The sequence below is a fragment of the Euleptes europaea genome, chromosome 4 (assembly GCF_029931775.1).
Source record: "Euleptes europaea isolate rEulEur1 chromosome 4, rEulEur1.hap1, whole genome shotgun sequence".
NCBI classification, from domain to species: Eukaryota; Metazoa; Chordata; class Lepidosauria; order Squamata; family Sphaerodactylidae; genus Euleptes; species Euleptes europaea.
The window spans coordinates 121351023-121368771 of NC_079315.1; the positions used below are offsets into that span (position 1 = coordinate 121351023).

Here is a 17749-nt window from a genome sequence, read left to right on the forward strand (position 1 = left end):
CAGCCAATCCCAGCCCTCGCAGCGCGACGCCGCTCGCCGGGCCTCCACGCCCCGCCTCCGGAGCGCGACTCCGACCCCCGGGCCAATGGGCGGCGTCACGTGACGTGACAAGGCCGGCCCTTCCCGCGTCGCCTTACAAGGCTCGGCCAATCAACGCCCGCGGCCAACTGACGGCAGGGAAAGGGGCGGGGCGCTGCTCCCTGAGGGGAAGAAGCGGCAGGCGGGGCGAGGGGAGGCCCGTGTCACGTGACGGGCAGAGCCGCGAGGGATCGTCGCCGCTGGTCATGGAGCGAGTGGCCGCGGGGGAGAAGTTCTGCCCGGGCGGTAACCAAGAGGGCGGGAGGCCCGACCCTTGTTGCTAGGGCAGGGGCGGGCCCGTTGCTAAGGAGGGACGGGTTTGGAGCGAAGGGGCGGGGCTCGTTGCTGTCTGAGCTACGGGCGGGAGGAGCTTGTTGTCCCTTGAGGGGCGTGGCCTGCCAGGAGAGGGGCGGGGCTTGGTGCGAGCTGCAGCTCAGGGAGGTGCTAGTCGCTAAGAGGGCGTGGCTTGCTACTTAAGGGGCGGGACTTAGTGATAGCTGTGGGCCAGGGAGGTGCTAGTCGCTAAGGGGGCGTGGCTTCCTAATTAGGGGGCGTGGCTGAGTGATAGCTGTGGGCCAGGAGGTGCTAGTCTCTAAGGGGGCGTGGCTTGCTAATTAAGGGGCGGGGCTTAGTGATAGCTGTGGGCCAGGGAGGTGCTAGTTGCTAAGGGGGCGTGGCTTGCTAATTAGGGGGCGTGGCTGAGTGATAGCTATGGGCCAGGAGGTGCTAGTCTCTAAGGGGGCGTGACTTGCTAATTAAGGGGCGGGGCTTAGTGATAGCTGTGGGCCAGGGAGGTGCTAGTTGCTAAGAAGGCGTGGCTTGATAATTAGGGGGCGTGGCTGAGTGATAGCTATGGGCCAGGGAGGTGCTAGTTGCTAAGAAGGCGTGGCTTGATAATTAAGGGGCGGGACTTAGTGATAGCTGTGGGCAAGGGAGGTGCTAGTTGCTAAGGGGGCGTGGTTTGCTGACCATGGGGGCGGGGCTTGGTGCTAGCTGTGGGTGAGGGAGGTGCTAGTTGCTAGGGGGCGTGGCCTGCCAAGTAAGGGGCGGGGCTTAGTTCTAGTTTTGGGTCAGGCAGATGCTAGTTGCTAAAGGGACGTGGCTTAGTGGTAGCTGAGAGTTGGGGAGATGCTAGTCGCTAAGAGGGCGTGGCCTGCCAAGCATGGGGGTTGGTGCTATCTGTTGATCAGGGAGGTGCTAGTTGCTAAGGAGGCGTGGCCTGCTAAGCAAGGGGTGGGGCTTGTCATAGTGTGGGGTCTGACTCCCTTTCCTTCTTGCCCCATTGCACAGAGCACCAGCACATCCGCTACAACCCGCTGCGGGATGACTGGGTCTTGGTCTCCGCCCACCGCATGCGGCGCCCCTGGCAGGGGCAGGTGGAGAAGCCTCCCCGAGAGGATGTTCCGCGCTGCGACCTGGCCAATCCGCTGTGCCCCGGGGCTAAGCGAGCCAACGGAGAGGTACTTGCTGCGTCCCTGGGGAGACGTTACAGTGAATTGATTGTACGCCTTGCACTGGGGCAGTCTGGTTCTCTTTTTGATATTTGTGTATATTGTTATTTTAATTGCTTTATTTATATCCTGCTTTTCTCCCCCAAGGGGACTGAAAGCAGCTTACATCGTTCTCCTCTTTTCCATTTTATCCTCATAACAACAACCCTGTGAGATCGGTCAGGCGGACAGAATGCGACCGGCCTCTGGCCACCCCCCAAGCTTCCATAGCAGAATGGGGGTTCGAACTTGGGGCTTCCAGATCCTAGTCCAGCAACAAAAGGGAAAAAACTTAACCCCAAAAACAACAGAATTAAGTACCCAAAGGTCAAGAAAAAAATCAACATCCAAAGATTATACAATGTAAAGGTTACATTAATACAAAATATGTATATATTTATTACAGGATAAAATCAATAACATATATTGTTATTGGCCTGCAATAGCCTGTTATAAGGCCCTGCAATAGCATGCCAAACCAACATATTCATGTAAACATACAACACAAATGGACATAAAATCTCAGAATTAGACTTTGACCATTAGGGTAGGGGCCGTGGCTCAGTGGTAGAATATCTGCTTGGCTTGCAGAAGGTTCCAGGTTCAATCCCTGTCATCTCCAGTTAAAGGAACTAGGCAAGTAGGTGAAGTGAAAGACCCCTGCCTGAGACTCTGGAGAGCCGCTTCTGGTCTGAGTAGACAATACTGACTGATGGACCAAGGGTCTGTTCCTTGGTGATCTCCCATTCAAGTCCTAACCTGGGCCCGCACTGCTTAGCTTCTGTGATTTGATGAGATCCAGCTAGCCTGGGGGCATGAAACAAAAAAAGCGAGACTTTAGGTTTGATTTTTGCATTTGAAAGTGTAACTGCTCTGTTTTCCCACCTGCTTCACTCGAGATTGTTTCTTTTTTCTTGTCTCTGAATACTCTGAATACCAATTTGAAAAGGTCAGGACCCAATGCCTGGTCTTACCAAGCAAGGGTAGGTGGCCGTGTAGCCTGGAGGTCCAAGTTATAATTCTGACCTTGTTGTGTCCCACACAGGTGAATCCTGAATACGAGAGCACGTTTGTCTTTGACAACGATTTCCCTGCATTGCAGCCGGATGCCCCCGAGCCTGGTAAGAATTCGCTCAGCCCTTTTGGTCAGAGCTTCATGGAGCCATTTGGGGAATGGGGTTTGGCCCTTTCAGGGGGATGCCTCTTGGCAGCTTCTCCTTCTTCGCAGGGAAAAAATGGGAGGAACCAGGACTGATGGGTCACGGCTAGAGTGGTCCCTCTTCCTAGCAGGGCTCCTCTGCCTTTGTAAACTGTGCAGCAGAATGTTAGCAGGTGGGGATAGGATCCTTGTAAGGAAATAAAAGGTGACAGCTGTACTTGGGACTGCGGGTTGAAACTTTTTGGCAGAGCTGAAGTTGTGTGCTTTTACTGAAAGCTGGTAGCAGGACAGAAGAAAGTACACACCCCTTCCTGGATTTTTTGGGGTTGGGGTGGGGAGGGGTGGAGCACATATCTGAAGTAGCGTTATTTTTTCAAATTTCAGGAGAGGGGAAAGGTGGAAGCGTACATTTAGAAAAGTCAATGAAGTCACTTCCTGATATGATTAGCTGCCAAAGTATTCTGAATTTCTCCCTTGCATCTGATAGAAAGCAGTCTGCCTAACAGGTCTCCCCAATCTTGGTGTTGCGATCAGAGTTCCTTGGGATTCTGGAGGGGTTTCCTCTCTGTGTGGGCCTATTTCCCTGCCCCCCCCTCCCCAGTTTACTGTCAAACACAGTACAGGAAGTCTTCGTAATGCAGCTACATCGGGCTTCTTTCAGGGATTTATTTGAGCTTGCAAAAAGTAGAACCTGTCTTGTTTGCCACATTTAGAGCTTAACAAACCTGCACCAAGTTGATCACTTAGGGAAATGTCATTTGGATACCCCACCATTCTTGATCTGATAGCAGGCATCCATGCTCTGCCATGCTTGTGATTTCTCCTTGTTGATTTGCAATAAAATGGGAGATTGTCTGCTGTACAAATATATGTTTTAACATTTAAATTATATACTAGAGCAGAAAACCTCCTTTTGGTTGTGGGCAATAAACTGTTGATCTCTCTAGGGCACAGAGTATATGGTTGAAGACTAGGAGGGCCCCAGACTGGGCTAGACCATGCTTGGGGAGGGTCTGGGGGCTGCCCCCTCTGCAGTGCAGTTTCCAGCTGCCCCGAGTTACCTTCAAGCTCCTGCCTTCTCTTGATTGCACCTGTCACCTTCTGCCTCCCTACCTGCTTCTCACTGGGTTTCTTCTCCTTTCCCAGGTGCTGGTGAACACCCTTTGTTCCGCGCAGCGTCTGCTCGAGGCGTGTGGTAAATCTAGCTTTGCACCTTGCAGCTCCTGTGGCAAACACCGACCCATGGGACTGTTCCATTCTCAGCACACCAATAGTATTGATTGTCAGAGTCTAATGATGTCAACCATGTCCAGTGAATTAAAGTGGGCAGCAAGGATGCATATTCTGAGTCAGGAAGGCTTCCCCTGCTCATAGAATCATAGAGTTGGAAGGGGCCAGACAGGCCATCTAGTCCCCCTGCTCAGTGCAGGATCAGCCCTAGAGCATCCTTGACAAGTGTTTGTCCAGCCGCTGCTTGAAGACTGCCTGAGAGGGGGAGCTCGCCACCTCCCCAGGCAGCCGATTCCACTGCTGAACAACTCTTGCTGTAAATTTCTCTAATACCCAGCTGGTACCTTTGTGCCCATAATTTATACCTATTATTGCGAGTCCTCTGCTGTCAACAGGAGCAGTTCCCTGCCCTCCTTTAAGTGACCGCCCTTCAAATACTTAAAGCAGGGATGGGGAACCTCAGGCCCGGGGGCCGTATGCGGCCTCCGAGGACATTTTTTTTGGCCCTCGGGAGCTCCGGGGCCCTGCCACGGAGGCGGGGTGCAGGGCGGTCCTCCCCGAGGGTGTTCCTGGGGCTGCGGCTTACAGGGGCGCTGCAGTGCCCTTTGGACCTCCTCTCGCTGACTGTCGGCTGTTGGTCGGCGAGAGGGGAGGGGGAGGGATGCTTCCCCTAAAGCTGCCCCCTACAGCCGCGGAGTGCAGGAACGCCGTGGCACATTGTAAGCCCCTCTCGCTGCCTGTTGGCTGTTGAGCAGCAGCAGAGCATGCATGCGGGAGCCGATCGGGCTTCAGGGAGGCCTTTTACGGACTCGGGTGGGTGGGAGGGCATGGAGACTGGGGCCTAATCGCTCGGGGCTCCGTGTGCCACAGGGTGTGTGTGTGTGTGGGCGGGGTAAGTGGGGAAGCTGGGGCCCGGTTGCGTGGGCTGGCGTGCGTGGGTGTGTGTGCGTGAAGGGGGGAGGCTTTTCTCTCTTTTCTTCCTCTTTTTCTGTCACTTGTTCTCCTTTCTCTCCCTCTCTCCCTCTTTTTCTGTCTCTTTCTTTCTTTCTTTCTTTCTTTCTTTCTTTCTTTCTTTCTTTCTTTCTTTCTTTCTTTCTTTCTTTCTTTCTTTCTTTCTTTCTTTCTTTCTTTCTTTCTTTCTTTCTTTCTTTCTTTCTTTCTTTCTTGTTGGTGAAGCAGCCCTGATGCTGTGGTGGGGCAGTGGTCTGGAGCGGTGGACTCCGATCTGGAGAACCGGGTTTGATTCCCCACTCCTCCACATGAGCGGTGGATGCTAATCTGGTGACCTGGCTTCACATGAAGCCAGCTGGGTGACCTTGGGCTAGTCTCAGCTCTCTTAGAGCTCTCTCAGCCCCACCTACCTCACAGGGTGTCTGTTGTGGGGAGAGGAAGGGAAGGTGATTGTAAGCCAGTTTGAGTCTCCCTTAAGTGGTAGAGAAAGTCGGCATATAAAAATCAGCTCTTCTGTTGCTGCCATTTCTAGGGTGGGTTCGCAGTCCACCTTCACGCTGTACCACTGCGGCGCGCCAGAGGCTCAGAACCTTTCCTTTTCTGCTGTTGTGCATGCAAAGACTGGTGCTAGCTTTCCTCTCTTCCTTACAAGGTCCTGGAGAGCTGTAAGGAGAGCCAGGCTGCGTGGTGTCATCTGGCAGACATTTCAAATAGTCTTGTTCAACTCCTGATGCAGTTGATGGGCAATAGATTCAGGATGGATTTTAAAAAGTCCCTTGTTACTTGAGTCATTAAATTGTGGAGTTTGCTGCAAGGGGATGTCGCGATATCCACCAGCGTAGTTGCCTTCATGCAGTAGAGTCCATCAATAGCTATTGGCCGTGGAGACAATATAGATACATGAAGCTGCCTTACACTGAATCAGACCCTTGGTCCATCATAGTCAGTATTGCCTACTCAGACTAGCAGCTGCTCTCCAGGGTCTAGGGGAGAGGTCTTTCCCGTCACCTACTACCTGGTCCTTTTGGCTGGAGATGCTGGGGGTTGAACCTAGGAACTTTTCATGCCAGGCAGATGCTCTACCACTGAGCCAAGGCCCCTCCCCAAGAGATGCTGTTTTCTGTGCCCTGTTTGTTGGCCCTCCAGGGCAAGTGGCCGGTTACTGTGTGAAACAGGATGCTGGACTAGATGGCCCTCTGGGCTGATCCAGCAGGGCCCTCATGTATTACGCAGATATACAAATTTGGAAGTGGTTGGATTGCTGAGCTCAGATATTTGCCAGTTGGCCCAGGCGCTTTGTGGGGGCTGAACTTAAAAAAATCATCCTCTTGATATTGCAAGTGATGAGTCAGCACAGCAGAGATTAAGCTGGACTTTGTTGCTTCTGAGATTCCTGGGATCCAGCTGTTCTTCTGCCAGGGACTGAGGGATGCTGCTGAGGCTGGAGAATCAGAGATAATCCGGCTGGGGGTGGGGTGGGGGAGGCCTCCATTGCTCTTCCCCATCCCATCCCTTCTCCTTTTGGGCCGTAATGGCTAATGACCTGGGGGTTCGTTTTGGTTTTTACTTCTGCATGCTGCCATCTTATAATTATCTGGAGTTGTTTGTCTACTGTGATTTGGATAAAGCATATTTTTCTCTTCCCACCCCCTCCGCCAGTGGTTCCATTTACGTATGTTAATCTGGGGGAGGGCTGAACTGTGGGGAAGCTGATTTGGGTGAGGTGATCTCCAGGGTCCTTCCGAGCCATTGATTCAGCAGCACCTTCTCCCCCCACCCCCACCCCGCCCTGGTTTCTTTCCTCCCAGCAAAGTCATGTGCTTCCATCCCTGGTCAGACCTCACTCTGCCCCTCATGTCGCTCGCCGAGATCCGGGCCGTGATTGACAAATGGACGGAAGTCACTGTGGAGTTGGGGGCCTCCTATCCGTGGGTCCAGGTTAGTGCCTGTGGTTAGTTTCCTGTTTGATAAACAAGAAAAAAAGGGTGGGGGGAGAACCCAACCTGGAAAACCAACTGCTGGGTACCCAAGGTTGGGTGGAGAAAGGTCAAATGTTATAAAGAAGTATATTTATTTTAAGGTGCTTATATCAAGGTTAAAAACATTAAAAATGATAAAACAAGGCACAATTGCAACTGAGAAGGCTGAAAAACATAAACCACACACCATACATTTTTCAGCCAACAGACCTTCATCAGTGGTCAGATAAAAACCTATACAATGCACGCACCAACAATGTATCACGATATATAAACAAAATAATAAAAGCCCAGGTCGAAGAAGAGTTGGTTTTTATATGCTGACTTTCTCTACCACTTAAGGGAGACTCAAACCAGCTTACAAGCACCTTCCCTTCCCCTCCCCACAATAGACACCCTGTGAGGTAGGTGGGGCTGAGAGAGCTGTGACTAGCCAAGGTCACCCAGCAGGCTTCATGTGGAGGAGTGGGGAAACCAATCCAGTTCACCAGATTAGCCTCCACCACTCATGTGGAGGAGTGGGGAATCAAACCTGGTTCTCCAGATCAGAGTCCACTGCTCCAAACCACCGCTCTCAACCCCTGCTCCATGCTTGCTTTTAAATTTGAAAGCCCTCTAGAAGGAATACCTGCAAGTTATTCTACTCTGGGCTGTATTAGTCTCCCATAGTTTCCTGGTTGCGCAGGGAAATGAGCTCTCAGCCTCCAGAAAAGACCACCTCGCATGGTGGGGGAGAAGGTATCGTCTGTGGGGGCTGTCCTTTCCCAAGCACATGCAGATGGGCACTGGAGCCAGTTTGGGAACATTTTTGGAATGAAAGGCCACAATTGTCTCGAATGAGCGTGTGCCCCCAGGCCTTGTGTTTGGCGCTCGCAAGCCGCTATTACAAGTCTATTACAAGCTGTCCCTGTGTCTTTGCCACAATTGTCCTGAGTATTTTATTTATTTAAAATGGTGCCTCCTCACTAAAAGCATCTCAGGCACCATTCAGTTCACCCAAGCACAAAAAGATATCAACTCCAAAGCGAAAAAAATCCAATAACACCAATAAAACGGAGAATAAAACCACAAAGCGACGGATAAAAGCCGAACAAGCAGGGGTGTGGATTAATTAAAAGCCAGTTGGGCAGAAAAGTCTTTGCCTGCCAACAGAAAATAGCTAGAGAAGGTGCCAGGCTCAGAGAATAGGGGGTGGTGTTGCAGATGGTTCAGAAGGGCATATCCAAGCCCCCCTTCCCACTTCCCTTGATCGCAGGTTCAGAGGTACCTGCTGGACCTCCTGCATTTTCTTTGTGCCCTCGGAAGATGTGCCAAAGGAGTGTGCAGCCTGCCTTTAAATTTAATCTCAGCCACAGACCTTCCACACACCTCCAAAGACTAAGGGAACAATTTTTGCAACCAGCTGGATTTAAACCCAGGAGCACCAAAGAGGCCAGCAAGAGTTTCAGGTATACCCGGAAACATCTTGGTTTCTAAGGTGCTCCTGGACTCAAATCTAACTGTTCTATTGCAGACTGGCATGGCTGCCCTCTGAAACCACCTCTCCAGCATGACTGATCAGAGAGCGCCTGCGCTAATGCCATGTTCTCATGAACGGGGACTTTGAGCAACCCAGTGACTCCCTGTAGCGGTGGGAGTGGAATACACAGTTGAGTTTTTCTCCCTGTCCTCTGAGGGAACTTGGCACCGTCAACTGTGAATTCCTCTCCCACTGCTAAACAAAGAGTTGGTTTTTATCTGCCGGTTTTCTCTACCTTTAAGGAGTCTCAAAGTGTCTTATAATCTCCTTCCCCACAACAGACACCTTGTGAGGTAGGTGGGGCTGAGAGAGTCCAGAGAGAACGGACTAGCCTTAAGTCACCTAGCAGACTTCATGTGTAGGAGTGGGGAACACCAATCTGGTTCACCAGATTAGAGTCGGCTGCTCTTAACCACTACACCACACTGGCTAAAGGGGAATGTGGAGCCCGATTCCTGAGCCCTTCACTTATATGTGTGACTCCAGATTAGGGCCAGCTCCACCCTTTCTCAGGCGGTTCATTCCTTGCAGACATTTGCTTCATCTCTGACAGAGAAAACTGGGATATCTTTGCAGGATGTCTTCACTTATGATCATCCTTGAGGGTGAAATGTGGAGAGCTTATATTCTTGTGCATAGAAAGTGTGCAAACAGTCCAGAGTAAGGCAGCATATCCCAAGTAAACATTAGGGACAGATACAAGTGTGGTGTAGTGGTTAAGAGTGGTGGACTCTGATCTGGAGAACTGGGTTTGATTCCCCACTCCTCCACATGAGTGACGGACTCTAATCTGTTGAAACGGGTTGGTTTCCCCACTCCTCCCCATGCAGCTTGCTGGGTGACCTTGGGCTAATCACAGTTCTCTCTGAACTCAGCCCCAGCGATCTCATAAGGTGTTTGTTGTGGGGAGAAGAAGGGAAGGTGATTGTAAGCCTTCTTAAACAGGTAGAGAAAATTGGGTATAAAAACCAATTCTTCAAGTGCAGTGTGCAAAGCACTGACAAGCTGATCTGAGAACTCTGGGGTCTGGGTTTTTCCTTCCATACAGTTTGACTTCTGGTTGGTTCCGAAGAATGTATTTATTTTAGGCCCTTCACATCCTGCCTCTCCAGCTATCTCCTTGTGGTAGCTAACTGAAAGGAGACGAAGCCAAAAAAATAAAAATACAAATTTTAAACGCTCCATTAATAAAACATTAAACGGTTAAGCAAAAGTCTCCCAGCAGTCCATAAAACCAACAGCAATCTATAAAACCAAACCCGCCTCAGGCAGGCTCCCTGGAGCAGTGGTGTGGAAATGTGTGAAATAAATAAATAAAAACATAAAAGCTTAAATTAGAGCATCAGTGTGTGTGTGTGGGGGGGGGGGGGCGGAAAGCCCTGATAGTGCCAGCCTGGGTGAACGAGAGGGTTTTTACCTGGTGCCTAAATGCTACGAAAGTTGGGGTTAGGGGCGCTTCCTGGGGGGAGAGAGGTGTTCCCCAGACAGGATACCTCTGCGGCTGCTCCCCATCTGTCGGGGCACCAAGGACCAGGCTTCTGGAGGAAGATCTGAACTGGCAAATTGGAGGGGTCAGGAGATGTGCAGCGTGGGGGTCTGTGGATCTGCTGAAGGGTCTCCTTTTTGTCTCGACAGATCTTTGAGAACAAAGGAGCCACGATGGGCTGTTCCAATCCTCACCCCCATTGCCAGGTAAGGAGACTCCCAGGAGTGCAGCAGGGCTGTTTTGTTGTTTAGGCAAAGGATTTTCCAGGGTCCCTAAAGGGATTTGACTCAAACTGTTGCCCAGCTTGTTGACTGGCATTCCCCCCAGTTTGCTCCTTGCAGGCCACCTTTCTGTATGTCCATTGTTTGTAGTCTGCCTTTCTCGCAAAACGGATGACACCGAGCAAGTCAGTACAGTCAACAAAATGGGGCATTCAACAAACAATGCAGATAGATCACGATGGGTAGCCTTGTGAAGAGGGCAGAGTATTGGCCTCTGAAGATCAAGACTCGAATCCAGAAGCACCTTGGAGACCAAGATTTCCAAGGTGTGAGCTTTCAAGAGCCAAACCTTATATGTATATCTGACGAAGGGAGCTTTGACTCTTGAAAGCTCAGACCTTGGGAATCTTGTTGGTCTCTAAGGACTCGTGGACTCTAATCTTCTACTTCAGGCCAATACCTGAAACAGGCCTCCAAGGATGTGCTTCTTTGAAGGCCGGTTTCCCACTTCCCCTTTCCTCTCAGGAATGTTCACGGGCCGGCATAATGCTATGGAGCATCTGCAGGTGGCTCCTCCTTCCTGTTGAATGCGTGTCCTGCTTCTCAGAGGCGAGGCACCAGGTGGCAGTGCAAGCCTGCAAACAGCTACCCAGTGAGCTTGCGTGTTTTCGAGTGCAGGTCTGGGCAGGTTGCTTTGGGCAGGCAGGTTTCCAGAACTCAGCCGGCCGCCTCCATACCTGTTGGCTTTTCTTCTCCCCCGAGATCTGGGCCAGTAACTTCCTCCCCAATGAAGCCACCCTGGAAGACCGGACACAGCAGAAGCACCATCGCGAGCAGGGCGTCCCGATGCTTCTTGAATATGCCCAGTTGGAGGCTGAGAGGAAGGTAGTGGTCGCCTGCCAGCTGGGAGGGGGAGGGGGGTCTCCCCCATGTCTGACCTCCCTTGTGGCCCCGTGCAGGAGCGGATCGTGGTGGAGAACTCGGACTGGCTGGTGGTTGTCCCCTACTGGGCGGTGTGGCCTTTCCAGACCCTCCTGCTGCCGCGGCGGCACGTCTCCCGCCTCCAGGACCTCCGCGACAGCGAGAGAGACAGTAAGCGTCCAGTGCTGCCCCCTGGTGGACGATGGGGGTGGGACTGCAGCTGGTGGCGCAATGCCAGGGCGAACCATTGGTATGGCGAAGCAGGAGCCCAAGTGGAGGGAAAGTAGGAGGAATTTCCAGTTGAGGAGGGGTTGAGAAATCCCTGATGATTGTCTGAGATGAAAAGCTGTGCCATTAGTAAGCGTAATGGGGTGAAATGCTGTTGGTCCTGGCAGCCTCCGCTGCCCTGTGGTTGCCACTTGGTCACTGCCGTGTTGGGAGAAAAGAAGAGGAAACAGATGGGCACTCATTGCTCACCTCTGTCTTGGCTGGAGGGTGGTCCAGGCACAGGCTGTGGCTCTCCTTACCAGAATCACAATTTGGAGTTGGTTGTTCTTCCTCCCGGGGTTACCAAAAACAGCTGCTGGGGCACGTAGCTTGAGATGGGGTTTGCAGAAGCTGTTTGCTTGATCTAACTGGGAAGAATAATAGAATCCTAGTGTTGGAAGGTACCACCAGGGTCATCTAGTCCAACCCCCTGCACAATGCAGGAAATTTACATCTCCCCCCACACCCCCAGTGACCTACTTCATGCCCAGAAGATGGGGGGGGGGGGACACCTCCAGGATCCCTGGTCAATCTGGCCCAGAGGAATATTCCTTCATGCCCCCAAAGTGGCAATTGGCATTAACCCTGGGCATGCAAGAAAGGGGTAATGAGAGCCAAACCCTGATGCAACCCTACCTGCCCTCCCTCTCACTGTCTCCTTAAGGTCATAGAATCAGCATTGCTGACAGATGGCCATCTAGCCTCTGCTTAAAAACCTCCAAAGAAAGAGAGCCCACCACCTCCCGAGGAAGCCTGTTCCATTGAGGAACTGCTCTGACCATCAGAAAGTTCTTCCTAATGTTTAGCCGAAAACTTTTTTGATTTAATTTTAAAGACGGCTCAGTTTCCATTATTTTGATCAGTCCTGAAGCATGACATTGTACATCCCTGAACTTGAGGCAGGGTCTGAGGTTGGAGGTCCTTCAAGCCTCTGGCCGCTGACTGCCCTCGGATGCAAGTCGGGGCCTTAGGATTCCCGGTTCCAGCCACCGGGTCTTGGTGAGGGCGTTTCGGCGAGGGAGGGGCTGACTTCGGGGGGGGCCTCTTGTTTTGCAGGCCTGGCTTCCATCATGCAGAGGCTGCTCACCAAATACGACAATCTCTTCCAGATCTCCTTTCCCTATTCCATGGGCTGGCACGGTAAGCACCCGGGAGAGGAGTCGGAACCCTCTGAGCATCGCGTGGTCCTAGCGACCCCCCCTCCCGCACTCCTGTTCACCCCCTTCAAGGTTTTGATGCCTTTCCCTACTGTTCCTGCTCAGATCTAGAGGCTGACTGGATGACTCATTGGTGACCCGAGAACAGTCCTGCGTTAAAGCCTTTCCTTCTTTTCACAGTCTGTAATGGCCAGCATGGTGTAGTGGTTAAGAGCGCTGGTTTGGAGTGGTGGACTCTGATCTGGAGAACCGGGTTTGATTCCCCACTCCTACATGAGCTACGGAGGCTAATCTGGTGAACTGGATTTGTTTCCCCACTCCTCCACATGAAGCCAGCTGGGTGACCTTGGGCTAGTCACAGTTCTATTAAGAGCTCTCTCAGCCTCACCTACCTCAGAGGGTCTCTGTTGTGGGAAGGGAATGTGATTGTAAGCTGATTTGAGTCTCCCTTAAGTGGTAGAGAAAGTCGGTATATAAAAACCAACTCTTCTTCTTTGCCAATTGTAAATTGAACCAGACGTGCCCCAGTAAATGCATCGCATGGGAAGCTCGGCTCGTGGGACTCGGCAGGCAGGGGAGGGAGTCTGAAGCCCCCCCCCCCCCACATCTGGTGCCAGCTCTCAGAGGCCTGTGCCCAGAGTGGTACTTTGGCATCACTGGCTCTGCTTCTCCTGCTGTCTGTTCTGCCTCGCTTTCAGGAGACGGGGGCCTTGGCACAGCTGGGGAGGGCGAGAGGGGGGCGGTTGGCAAAAGCCTGAGATAGATGTTGGCAGGAGCTGCCCCAGCAGAGCTTTTCTGCATGGGTTGGGACTTTTAAAAGTGGGGGTGGAGGTGCCTGCTTTTGTCTGCCTTGGCCAATTTGCAAGGAATTCATTCCAAGTCTGCTGCCACATTGGTTGTGGAGAGAGATCTGGTGTTCTCTCAGGCTTTTGCTGGTCTGCTGGTATTGGGCATCCTTCAGCTTGTTAGGAATGTGGATGGGATCATAGAATCAGAGTTGGAAGGGACCATACAGCCATGTAGTCCCACCCACTGTTCAATGTAGGATCAGCCTAGAGCATCCCTGACAAGTGCTTGTCCAGCCTTTACTTAAAGACTGCCAGTGAGGGGGAGCTCACCACCTCCCTAGGAAGCTGATTCCACTGTCAAACAACTCTTACTGTACATTTTTTCCCTAATATCCAGCCGGTACCATTCCTCCCGCAATTTAAATCCATTATTGTGTGTCCTATCCTCTGCTGCCAACCTGGCAGACATGAGGCCTCCTGCCTGTTTTCCTGGCCCGTGCCCATCCTGGATGATCAGAGCTGCAAGAGCAGAGGAGCGGATTAGAAATGCCTCTCTGAGACATTTGCTGCGTGGAAAGAGACCACGCCAGGATCGATGGTGGCAAAACCATCTGTGGAACCTTCCAGTCTCCAGCATTGCCTTCTTGGGCAAGGAGGCGGATTGTGAAGTGGCTGCGGCAGAGATTCCTGGGGGAATGGTAATTGTGCATGGGTGTAAAGGGTCGTCAAGTCGCAGCTGCCTTATGACAATCCCAGCAAGGGGCTTTCAAGGCAAGCGAGAAGCAGAGGAGGATTGCCATTGGCTTTCTCTGCAGAGTCTTCCTGGGTGGTCTCCCTTCCAAGTACTGACCCCTTTTAGCTTCCGAGATCTGACAAGATTGGGCTGTCCCGTGCCGCCTTCCCTCTGGATAGTCATTAGTTGTTAGTTATTTTTTTTTAAAACCAAATGTATCACATATCTTGCTGGCATGGCATCTTCCACCTATTAAAAGGTAATACAAAAACACGTAAAGCCAGCCATAATTATAGGCTCAGTGGTAAAGCATCTGCTTGGCATGCAGAAGGTCCCAGGTCCAATCCCCAGCATCTCCACTTAAAGGGACTAGGCAAGTAGGGGATGTGAAAGACCCCTGCCTGAGATTCTAGAGAGCTGCTGCTGGTCTGAGTAGACAATACTGACTTGGATGGACCAAGGGTCTGATTCAGTATAAGGCAGCTTCATGTATTCATACGTAATACATAAATTGCTATGTATTGATTTATGTTATTTATAGTCTGCCTTTCATTTTGAGATTAAAGGCGGATTATACTCCGTAGGACAGTGGAGTCAATAGAATCAAGACATAAGCGGTGTAATAGGACAAGGATGACAGAAATCTGAAAACAAGACATGATAATTAGCAATGCCAAAATTTATTTATTTATTAGGTTTATTCCCAGCATCCCCTGGCACTGCCGGACTCAGGGCAGCTTCCAACAGAATGAATGCATATAAATACATATACATGCCTCAATATTAAAACATACATGCTTTTAAAACTAACCCAATTTAAGCACAGATGGCGCCTTAATTCAGTACCGGCTCCGATAAAAATATCCTCGCCGAGGAGGGTGGCTCGGAGGTGGAAGTCGGCAGGGGCAGCAGTCTCCAGGGGGCGCCCTCCAGCTCCAGGCCAGGAAGACGTGGAATTACATAGGCAGAAAGTAGCAAACATGAATTAAAATTCTATTACACAGTCTCTGGAAAGAATTTACTGAATGGAATGTTAAACGAAATACATCGCATTAGCCAAAAAAATCTGGAGAAACAAAGAAGCTTCCACCTGGCCCTAAAACTAGGCAAATAGCTTTGGGGAGGAGTTCTGCAGAAGAAGCACAAAGATGCCAGCCCCCCTGGCCCGTGGAGATGAGAGGATTCAGGATCTCTGCAGAAGACCTTGATTGGTGGGAGCGAGTGTTTTTTATTACCCTGGTGAAACCTACAGCCTCGAGCGCCAGATCGGGCCCCTAGAGAGCTGTTATCTGGCCCCCAGGCAGGCCCCCCCGTCCCAATCTGGGCTGGCGAGGCCCGTCCCAACCAAGTGACTTTTATGTCATATCTGGCCCTCATAACAAATGAGTTTGACACCTCTGATTTAGGGCTCCAGAACTAATAACCAGCACTTCAGGCTGTGCTCAGATGTGAATAGGAAGCCTGTTTAGCTCCTTCTGGTGAGAGAGTTTTCCTGTAATTCTACCCCTGTCAGGAATCTGGCTGGTGTGGCGTTTGCCAGCTGAAGCTTCCAAATAGTCTTCCAAGGGCCGCCCCGTGCAGAGTGCGTTGCACTCAGTCTGGATGTAGCTGGAACATAGGTAACCAGGGCCAAATCATGCCTCTCCTGGAAAAGCCACAACTGGTGCATGAACCGAAGCTGGGCAAAGGCACCGCGTGCCACAGGGGAGATCTGTGAGGTTAGGCGTGGGTGGTACAGAGTGGGTGATGTTCCCAGCAAGCAGCGCTTGAGTCTTGATTGGGTTGTTTTTCAGTTTGCTTACCCTTCTCCAGCCCGAAACTGCCTTTGCACTCTGGCTCGGGATGTTCATGGTCTCCACAGACTTGGCTGAAAAGCGTCTGGGAGCCCTCCGCTGTAGATCAGTGTCAAATCTGGTGCCCGGCTCAGATCGGGAACAGAGACTGCCTCAGTTGCCATGTCTGTTGGCTTGGGCCAAGGGATGGACAAGCAGAAGGCAGCCCTGCGGGTTCTTCTGTGTCAGTAATTTGCAGTGCTCTCTCTTTCAGGATTGTGTCCCTTGAGCGCTGGGGTGTGTGTGTGTTGTTACTACGTTTTGGGCCTTCAGCCCCAAACCTGCCGTGTTGAACACATGAAGCTGCCTTATACTGAATCAGAGCCTTGGTCCATCAAAGTCAGTACTGTCTGCTCAGACCGGCAGCGGCTCTCCAGGGTCTCAGGCAGAGGTCTTTCACATCACCTACTTGCCCAGTCCTTTTAACTGGAGATGCCGGGGATTGAACCTGGGACCTTCTGCATGCCAAGCAGATGCTCTACCACTGAGCCACAGCCCCTCCCTGTTCCCTCCCTCCCCCTGCCCTTGCTGTGCTGCTTGCCCTGGACTCCACCTCACTCCCGCCTGTCTGATCCTAATCCTCTCCGTCTCTCCTGCCTGGCTGCCCAGTGGTGGCCCCTTCTCGTCACCTCCTGTTTCTTTCTGGCAGGGGCCCCGACAGGGCCGTACTTGAATGCCGACTGCAGCCACTGGCAGCTGCACGCCCACTACTACCCGCCCTTGTTGCGTTCGGCCACGGTCCGCAAGTTTATGGTTGGTTATGAAATGCTGGCACAGGCTCAAAGGGACCTGACTCCAGAGCAGGTGAGTGGGGGGGGGCGGGGAACAACCTTAGGCAACAGGAGGGCCTCTGGCGGGCGCTCACAGGCACTGCGAATCCCAGAAACGGGAACAACCGTATCTCTTGTGGAGAGAGGAAGGCACAGTCCCTCAAAACCTTCCTGGCTGAAGTCAGAGGAGGTGCTGCATGCCCGCAGCGTGTTGGCATCAGAGGGTAGGGAGGGTCACGGGGCCACCAACAAAGGCCACGGCCGAGAGAACTAGGATGGTAGGTCCGGGTTCGAGTTGGGCCTGTGCTGTGGGCTTGTTGTACCACCTTTTGTCCTGCTCTTTTTGTGCCAGCGTGGTGTAGTGGTTTGGAGTGGTGGACTCTAATCTGGAGAACCGAGTTGGTTTCCCCACTCCTACACACGAAGCCTGATGGGTGACCTTGGACTACTCACAGCTCTCTTTGAGCTCTCTCAGCCCCACCTACCTCACAGGGTGTCTGTTGTGGGGAGGGGAAGGGAAGGTGATTGTAAGCCGGTTTGAGTCTCCCTTAAGTGATAAAGAAAGTCGGCATATAAGCAGTCATGGCTGCTTGTCAGGAGTGCTGCGTTAGGCGCAAGGGGTTTGAAGAGTGCTGGGGAAATTGAGGGTAAAGATTTGCAGAAGTGATGAAGAAAGGAGGGGAAAGTGGAAAGGAAAGAAAGCGAAATATTGTTCTTGCAGGAGAAATATCTGTTCTTGGGCCCTGCCCTACTCACTCTGCCCTCTCCCCACAGGCTGCTGAGCGTCTGAGGAACCTGCCCGAGGAGCACTTCCGGCTGAGTCGGAGGGAAGCCGCATAGAGCAGAACACGGCGGGGACCTTGTGGGGCTGGGCAGTGGGACCACCAAGGCGATTCACACAGGTCACCCTCCCCGCTCTGAATAATTCCAGGGAGGGGCTCTCCATAATCTGGGGGGCAATTATTGAGGGCTGCTTACCTGGATACCTCCCTGCGGTGCAGAACGCAGACCTTGCGATGCTCAGGAGCTCCCTGGGGGCAAAGCCTTCCGCCCAGCCTCTCTAGAACCTGCTGGGAGCCTTTCTTGGGTTCCAGTGGCGGCTCTGTCAAGTTGCTGCAGTTCAGCAAATGGGCAGGAGCAAATTCTTCCTGCATAAGTCTTCCGACTC

General features: G+C 52.1%; 1 protein-coding gene across 1 annotated transcript; it reads left to right on the forward strand.

Moving 5' to 3' along the window:
• Nucleotides 1–302: 302 nt before the first annotated feature.
• On the forward strand, nucleotides 303–17421 carry GALT (galactose-1-phosphate uridylyltransferase). Its single transcript, XM_056849095.1, has 11 exons — nucleotides 303–324; nucleotides 1369–1538; nucleotides 2614–2689; nucleotides 3874–3922; nucleotides 6717–6846; nucleotides 10042–10098; nucleotides 10876–10998; nucleotides 11073–11205; nucleotides 12358–12441; nucleotides 16461–16615; nucleotides 17356–17421. Exons 2-11 carry the CDS (start codon nucleotides 1431–1433, stop codon nucleotides 17419–17421), a joined length of 981 nt encoding a protein of 326 aa, XP_056705073.1. The 5' UTR covers nucleotides 303–324; nucleotides 1369–1430.
• Nucleotides 17422–17749: the final 328 nt, after the last annotated feature.

Bases quoted from the DNA above. Each gene is read 5' to 3' on its own strand.
- GALT (XM_056849095.1), top strand. From the start codon at position 1,431: ATGCGGCGCCCCTGGCAGGGGCAGGTGGAGAAGCCTCCCCGAGAGGAT. The intron at 12,442-16,460 runs GTAAGCACCCGG...TCTTTCTGGCAG, and splicing joins CTATTCCATGGGCTGGCACG to GGGCCCCGACAGGGCCGTAC. The intron at 16,616-17,355 runs GTGAGTGGGGGG...CTCTCCCCACAG, and splicing joins GGGACCTGACTCCAGAGCAG to GCTGCTGAGCGTCTGAGGAA.